This window comes from Mercenaria mercenaria, chromosome 17, assembly GCF_021730395.1.
Source record: "Mercenaria mercenaria strain notata chromosome 17, MADL_Memer_1, whole genome shotgun sequence".
NCBI classification, from domain to species: Eukaryota; Metazoa; Mollusca; class Bivalvia; order Venerida; family Veneridae; genus Mercenaria; species Mercenaria mercenaria.
The window spans coordinates 9,865,256-9,874,454 of record NC_069377.1 but is presented as its reverse complement, the minus strand read 5'-3'; the positions used below and the strand labels follow the sequence as shown (position 1 = coordinate 9,874,454).

General features: G+C 34.0%; 1 protein-coding gene across 2 annotated transcripts in view; it reads right to left on the bottom strand.

Moving 5' to 3' along the window:
- Positions 1-390: 390 nt before the first annotated feature.
- Positions 391-9,199, bottom strand: part of LOC123536084 (uncharacterized) — a 30,001-nt gene continuing 21,192 nt past the window's right edge. For both annotated transcript variants that reach the window (XM_045318898.2, XM_045318896.2), the window contains exons 5-8: positions 7,653-7,768; positions 4,296-4,377; positions 3,586-3,929; positions 391-2,868 (exon numbers count right to left, since the gene is read on the bottom strand). In XM_045318898.2, the coding sequence (XP_045174833.1) occupies positions 2,848-2,868; positions 3,586-3,929; positions 4,296-4,377; positions 7,653-7,768 (563 nt within the window). In that variant the 3' untranslated portion in view covers positions 391-2,847. The remainder of the gene's footprint in view (positions 2,869-3,585; positions 3,930-4,295; positions 4,378-7,652; positions 7,769-9,199) is intronic.

Below are 9,199 nucleotides of genomic sequence, written 5' to 3'. Positions count from 1 at the left end.
AGGCCCAAATATGGTCTTATTAGGCGAAGCTACTGAGAATGTTAAGTCATAGAAAAGTTATGTAGGGATAGAATATCGAATGTAAAATATAGAATGGAACATGAATTTTCTAGGTCAAAATATGGTCTTATTAGGCGAAGCTACTGAGAATGTTAGGTCATAGAAAAGTTATGTAGGGATAGAATATCGAACGTAAAATATAGAATGGTGTTGTACAATTAATGTACTAAATATTACGAGGTGTCGAATAAGTTTCAGTGCGTGTCACATGGTACAAGTCACATGCCGTGTAAAATTCGACATCGACGATATAGTAAGCCCACTAAATCAGAAATGATTTAAGAGAAAACAGAATAACTGAAAAAGACACAAAACAAAGGAACTTTCTAATACATTTTCTCAAATTTATTCTTTTTTATTTATCCAACATATCTATTAAAGAAAAAATAAATACAACTTTGATTAATACGAAATAAACCATATTAACCTGACAAATATTTTATAACACTCTCACAAGATGGTATGATGAATATTCATTTCTATGACACAAAAATCACATGCATCTTAAATTTACACCTATTTTACATTAACCGGGCTTGTATAATCCAAGGGAGTTTACTCTATTAATTACTTCCCTTAGTCATTTAAACTCCATGTGCATAATTTGTGAAATTCGACTTTGTATGCGAAGAGAATAATTTCTGGATGCTGTAAGAAGGCATTTAAATTTTCATGCCGCAAATGATATTATTTACTGATGCGGAAACATCCATAAACCAACCATTCCGACACTTTTCATCATAGTCAACCGAAATTGTTTTTGGAAATGCGGAATTTGATTTCAGCGGGTCGCCGTTTAAAACTAACTGAATTAGAAAGTAACGCTTTGGTTAGTCTTCGTAGAATTTACGTTCTGGCTTGTGATTGTATATAACATTATTTTAGAGCAGATTAACCCTTAGCCTGCTGGCGGCAAATAATTTTGCCTTTGCGACCAGTGCAGACCAAGATCAGCCTGCACATCCGTGCAGGCTGATCATGGTCTGCACTGTTCGCTATTCAGTCAGTAAATTTTCAGTGAACGCCCCTTTGAATAATAAATGGTGCTGCCCACATTAAATGATGGACCAGTCCATTTTAGAAATTTAGCAGGGTAAGGGTTAAAATACTACTATGTCATAAATACAAGAAAAAAATGATTCCGTACAATTATGAATTGCAACAAGCATGACATTTGTAAACAACAAACATGACTAAAATCTTTCAGAGCAGATGAATATGAAAATGGTAGGTGAAAAAGAGTGTATATATATTTTTTAACAGCAATAAACAAGTAAAAGAGATGTAAGTTTTCTTAGATAAAAAGCAACATGAATAAAAAACAACATGTACACGTTCTCATACATGAGTATCTATTAACAAACATGAAAAAATCAAGCAAATCAGCAGGATATATAGAAAGTAACACATAATGCGTAACATGTATACTAATAACCGAAAACTGAGCAACGTTATTTTTGAAAAACAAACCGGTAAACATTGTTATAAAGTGGACGCTAGAGATATCTTCTATCAACTTCTATCAAAATGCTAGATGCCAGTTTTGATAATTATCTAATTATATAATAAAATGAATTGATTGAAACGTTTAACATTCTCTTTTATTTAGAGAACATTTTCAAACAATTATGTTACCTTTAGATTTTATTTCATAGATCTGTCACTGTTCTGACATATAACAATGGTTTAAAAAAATAGATGAACTTAAAATCTCCAAAACAAAGCTTATTGTGTTTTTTATGATCTGTCAGAATTTCTTTTAGTATTGAAATCTAAAGTGTACGCTAATTTTCAATAATAATGTGATATTTCAATGTTTTCATCAGTTAACAAAAATATTTCTTAAAGCTTACACATTCAAAATACTACACAGAAAACATTCTTTCATATTCTCATATATATTTATATGCTATATGATATTCAATCACATTTTGTTTGATATTCAATCACAATGATATATGCTATTCATATTCTCAGTCCACACAGCACAGGTACATACATTAAAGTCATATCACAGTTCTTATGTAGAATATCAATCACTGAGTATATAAATACCGTTTTTTTCAAAACTGTGTCAAATTCAGCACACAGCTTGATTTTTGATAGAAGTAGAATATAATGCATAGAGCTGACGCAACTACTTTCATAAGCAAATGGCTTTAAACATGGTAGAACCTTCTTGCATTTAAAATCAGAACTTGTTTAAGATGTAAAATTAATCTAATAAAGTAACAAATGTCCAAAACTTAACGATTTCCAAAAAAAAAAATAGAAACGCTTAAAATACTAAACCTAACATAGTCAGTTATAACAAAGAGCACATAACTTGTGAATATCCAACAAAACAAAGGTATGTTGCTTAGCTCAGTGTATATACCTGATAACTGCATATATACCATTTATAGTCCCTGGTAAAATATATGTTTCCTATGTCTTCAACACAATCCGGTGCCGGTGCAACACACTGCAAGAAGCTCTTTCAACAGTGACTTTGTTATGACACATATTACCCACTGGGTATTTTAGTTTACAAACATGTACTTAATGCCAACAAAGAACACACTGTATGCAAAAAAAACAACCACCAGTGAAATTCCGATTTGCTACGATGTGAACTGTTTCTCATATTAATATGCACTGAATAAATATTATTGCTGACAGTGTTTCACAAAGCATAGCTTTACATCGAAAACATTTTCCCCACAACACAACCGGCAAAGCTCAACTCTCGTTGAAGAAAGCAAAAAGACGAGATTTGGAAAACCGGGAATCTATTTATACACATGTTCAAAGTTTCGTGTCAACACCCTGAAATTAAGTAAAAAATCAATATTTTAGTTGCCAGTGACTATGTTATTGCTAGTGGTTTGAAAAGCACAGTATTAATACAGGCAAAATATCCCATGGGACAACGAAACAGAACAAAAACAAACTGACAGAGAACAAACACAAGTAAACAAATCAATACACAAACACAAACGAAATACAAACAGACAAAACAAACACAAATAGCAAAGGCAAGCACAACTAGAGAGACAAATACAGCTGTAGATGTTGTAAGCGGAGTGCAAGATATGCCCAGTAACAGTAAATATAAAAGCAAGATGAAGAAAGACAACACAAAACAGAATACGAAACACATCACACTGAAAATGACAAACAAACAATAGGTTGAAAATAAGAGTATAGTCTGCTCAGAAGGGAGGTAACTACATTTAGTTCTTGATACAAGAGCATGGTTATCCAACCTTTTAACCTAGCAGACGAGTGAGTATATACAAGAAGAAAAACACTTAAGACACAAATTAAGCTGAAAAGTAAATATCACGCATTTGCATGCATTAAAAACATCTTAGCTAATTTTTGACATCAATGAACATACATGTAATTAACATATCTAACTAAGAATACAGAGTTCAATATCTCTTCTAAAGAAATGTACACCAATATTTGCTTGGTTAAATATATTACATGTTTTTAAAAAGACGTTCTACAAAAAGCCATATCATTTTATTTCGTATTTACCTCAGTGTCGCCATTTGGGTTTTGACTAATTACATCTTCGAATACAGGATTTTCTTCGCCCGTGCTGTAGTTTGAATTTACGCTCTGTTTCGGACTTAGCGGAAGTGTTGATGCGGTGCTGTTCGATACTGTTCGTCCAAGATTGAAGTCGTCTAAACTGACGCTGCTCATCCGGCTGAACGATGGAACATAAACGGAGTCAAGGTCATCGTCTGAATCTGCTGGAGTCGGAGGTTCAGGTTCGTATGTAGCCTTTGTCAAGTCTGTCTGACTGTTTACTGATAACCCAAGTGAAGCCAGACGGTTTAGCACTGGTAACAAGCTGCTACGTCGTCTACGACCAGCTGTAAAAATAACGTGGTATATCTTTTTTTTATATTTCTTATAATTCACATTTCATTTAAACGTGCTGAGATAAATGCAAACAAAGTTATACCAACATTCCCACCACTCACAACACTTACTATAAAAAGTGATATATTTATTAGGGACTATTTCTTAGAAACATATTTTAGACTAAATAAACAACCCGCCACCATTCGCGGCTCCTACTATAAAAATTGATACATTTAGCAGGGACTTTTTCCCCGGAAGCATTATTTTTGACAGTATTTACCTACCGCATTTCACGGCACGTACGATTAAAAGTGATATATTCTTTAGGCGCCTTTTTTTCGCGGAAGAGTATTTTTGAAGAATAAACAACCTACCACCGGCTGCGGCACAACTTTGAATCTCCTTTTCATTGGCTCCTTTTCTTTTGCACAACGACTGTAAGTTCTTTACTTCAACCTGAAAATATATAGGATGTGACGTGCACTTAAGTCCTACATGTAGCACTCACGAAAGTAATTGGCAGGACAGACATCAGACTGACAATCACTCTAGCAGATAGAATAAGTTATTTACAGGTTTTCAGTGAATTATCGAAATTTATTTTATGTTTTTCTGTGGTTTATCGAAATATAACGGTGAATTATATCCTGATAAACTCACTGGCCACTCAGTGAAAATTATCAAATCTGATACCCGGATTAACGTCAAAAAGTTTACCGAGCGTACTGAAAGCCGGAAACAATATGACGATGACGTCGTTAAAATGACGTCATCTTTGCGATGCTTCCTGATAAAATTTCCCGCAAATTTCGACATTTTATTGAAATAAACACAACAAAAGTAGAGTTTTAGACATAAAATAAACAGAAAAATTGTTGGTATCGATGTAATATCACGGTAATTTCACTCGTGAACACCAAAAGTTGTTATTTTCACTCGTGGCTGCGCCACTCGTGAAAATATCACTTTTGGTGCCCACTCGGTGAAATTATAACGTGATATTACACCGAAACCAACAATTATCCTCTATATAAGGGAGATATGTATCTGGTATTTTCAAAGTAAAAAAGAACAAATATATTTTTCACTGGTAAGAAACTATAAAATTGGTAATTTAGTCAAAATATGAAATAAAAAGAAAACTTGTTTGTTTTACACGTAAGAGTAAAATATCTTTCTCTCATGAACACCTATGCCACTCATGTAAATATTGCATCTGGTGTTCACTCGTAAAGTATAATTTAATCCTACACTGTAACAAACAACTATCCTCTATGTATTATTTCAATATATCACTGACTAAATATAATATATTTTCATTAAAAAGCATTAGATTAGAACTACAAAATTATGATGATAAATGATTCTGTTATCATATATAGTATTAATGTTTCTGAAGAGTTTGAAACATCTAGCTCTGAACTCGTTGTATGTCCAAAGTTGTTCGTGTATTATCAGGATAAATAATTTCGGGCGTATAGCCCGTTATTATCAAAATTTCTTTTTCACCTTATAGCACGTAACGTAAACGGGCGGACAGTGAAAGGGGAAAATACGGTCAAAGCCAGGATAAAACATTATGAATTGTATGTATGTGTCGTTTATTTTGTATGTTTTGACACGTGATATCTGCTCTGGCGATCCTTTATAAACTGTTCAGAAGAAAGTCAATTAAAATAGGATATACAGTTTTGCCCATAAGTTGAAAAGGTCTTGATGCACATTCATAACTATATGCTTTGCTTATTAGTACATGTACATATGAAAATCTATAAAGTGTGGCCTTCATTATCACACATGTGAGTATATGATAAAAGGAAATTGGTAATACGAGTTGATATGAGCCGCGCCATGAGAAAACCAACATAGTGGTTTTGCGACCAGCATGGATCCAGACCAGACTGCGCATCCGCGCAGTCTGGTCAGGATCCATACTGTTCGCTAACAGTTTCTCTAATTGCAATAGGCTTTGAAAGCGAACAGCATGGATCCTGACCAGACTGCGCGGATGCGCAGGCTGGTCTGGATCCATGCTGGTCGCAAAGCCACTGTGTTGGTTTTCTCATGGCGCGGCTCATATAATATAGTTGGTACCATCACCATCCCTATAGTGGTTTTGCGACCAGCATGGATCCAGACCAGCCTGCGCATCCGCGCAGTCTGGTCAGGATCCATACTGTTCGCTAACAGTTTCTCTAATTGCAATAGGCTTTGAAAGCGAACAGCATGGATCCTGACCAGACTGCGCGGATGCGCAGGCTGGTCTGGATCCATGCTGGTCGCAAAGCCACTGTGTTGGTTTTCTCATGGCGCGGCTCATATAATATAGTTGGTACCATCACCATCCCTATTTTCATGTATTATTCGAGGGAGCAGAGCCAGTAAATATAAAAAAGAAGAAGGCACATATTACTTTATGGCATTAACCCCTTGAATTATGCTACGTAAGTAAAGTTATCTAATACAGAAAACGCCACGGGGGAAATATGACATGAGATAATAAAACATACACCTATGAGATGACCAGTTATTGATGTATTACAATAAAATAGCCATTAAATAACAAACGGTCATAAAATGATAGTGATCAATCTTTATAAATCTACGAACGTGATAATTGTCAAAGATTTTAGGATTTGGGCAACTCTTCCGAAAATACTTTCATTAACTTCAGATGATAAAGGAAAGCAAACGCATAAATTGGTCGAGCATTACTTCACTGCATCTGTAGCAAAAGTGACATACTAAAGAAAGCAGTACATTTTCATGTCAAATAAAAACAAAAGTGACGACTTCAGTTGCATATGCATAGATTAAAAAAACCCAGAAAACTTTGCATTAGCTTTTTTCAGTCTAAATGATGTACATGTATATGAAATTAAAGTAATTTTCGACACTGCTATATTCTTACTCTTGAAACAATATATTTTCTTGTGTTATTTTTCATTCACGTGTGTACATGTACTTTGATACAGCTGACCATATGAAACTGATATTTCATCCTTTAGGTATCTAGTAGCCTTAAGGATCGAGGCCAAGCAAAAACGTGATTGATAACAATGGCGTCACTATGAGTAATATCGTTAAGAAACGGGGCTAGTACATTCTTGGCTTTTTTATCTTTCTGTCGATGCATATTTTATGGCTTAGTGATACAAATAAATATCAATGACCGATTGTACCTTGCGGATGTAAAATACCGGATATGCGCGCGCATTTCCGTAGATATAGTCTCAATTTTCCAGTTTTGAAGAGGCGAGGTTTCTCCTTTCAGATAAACTAGGAAAATAAAAACAAATTTTGCTAAACGGAAACTTACTGACCTAATGTGAACGGATATTTTAATAATATGGTTTACATTAGGCCGGTACAAATTCCGTACTTATTCACATGAATTTACATGTTAACGTTTCAGATACATTTTATTTTGAGAAATCAAAGTGGTGAACAAAAATATGTACGATAATTATTAAAAGTTCATCCCTAACAAGTATTTTCGCTTTATACAAGAGAACGTAAAATATCGTCTCTATCAGGTAAATTCGCTGGAAAACACCCTTGTCTACCACACATAATGCATTATAGAACCTAATGCAGCCAATCTCTGCCACATATATTTGCATTTTTAGAACCTAACGCAGCCCATCTCTGCCGCATATATTTGCATATACGTAAAAGGTCCTATCCCTACCAGATATAGTCGCATCTTTTTGTGAAGGGAGATAACTTACTCTGTATAATTCAACTTTCATCTTCAGGTCATTGGCTCTTTTCACTGACCCTCTGTATTGTTGCTTCACAATCTTCAGCTGCAGTAAATCTCTTCCCTGTATCACCAACACAAAACCTGAAGAGAACGTACATTGTATATAAAAATACCGACAAGTCGTAAAAAAACCAGCAGTCTTAGAAATATTGACCAAAGGCCCGTTTCAAAGAAGTCCATAAGTTGTTGTAAGCTATAAATAATTTAACCATCTGAAAGAGTAAATAAGTATTTCATAAACACAAAAAAGTATATATCATATTTGAAGATGAGATTAATCTTCTCTGTTCTGCTATTTAATATTGATTTCAACATATATTTTATTTTGACGCAATTCCGTATAATAATATGTCGGCATCATAGACGCTTGTTATGGAAGATAAAAGATAGTTTACACGATTTCTTTTCTGGCATGGTTTCTGCATCGTATAATTAAAATATCAAAAACCTTGCTTTACAACTGTACAAAAGTTGAATGATGTGTAGGCATACATCTTGCCTTATATGCCATTGTTACGATTTGTTTTTTATTAATAAAGTTCAGAAGGGTTACGGTCCACGACAAAAAATATAGCCTAAAGTCCATTTGGACTTCGTGGCTTGTTTCTAAATATGTATATGTAATAAATTACAACTGTTAGGTTATTTTCAATGTTTTTATGTTGTTGTTTTTTTTGTGTTTTATATAGAATGTTATATGTAGTTATGTACGGTAAAAATAAAACCTTTTTATAACTTTTGGTCATTTAACAGACCTGATTTATAACAACTGTCACCATGTTTCTTTCTTAATGAGTACAATATAATGTGGTTACTCTTTATTTTTAGAAACAGTAATGCGATCTGGCAGCTAACAACATTTCCTGTGGTGAACAGAAAAAAAGTTTGCTAATGAAAATGCACACCTTTTTAGATGTGTACTGTCACATATCTTATTCAGGCGATTATGCAGCCTACATAGGTAATTACACAGTCTATGAGACGTATAAAACATCAAAACCGTTGAAGATTATCTTAGGAATGTATAAACTAGACTGAAACAATGTGAACGATTTCTACTGCAGGTTAGGATAAAACAAGTTTTTTTTTTCCAATGCAGACTTGTGATGTTTAAAATACCGACACGAGCTAAATACACATTCGAAACGTCATTTATGCACTTATGCTGGTCACAGTACCCACACGAGCAAAATGCATATTCGAAATGTAATCTAATTTTAGTATTATAGAACCATACTTGCCAAAATCGAATGAGCTAATAAACTTATTTTAGATATGTTTACATATTTTTCTGCGAGCTGTAGGGATTAATACATTGTTCGCTTCGTGCTCGTCTCCGTCCTATAAAAATGTCGGGCAAAAGTCATTGTCCGCCACATGTTCGGTTTTATATTAAGCCATAAATCTATTTTTGTCACGTATCGGATTCTGTTAACAACAAATATACGCTACGTATTTAATTCTATAAATAAACTGGCAACGATTGGGCAAGCATATTTCATGTTTTTTTAA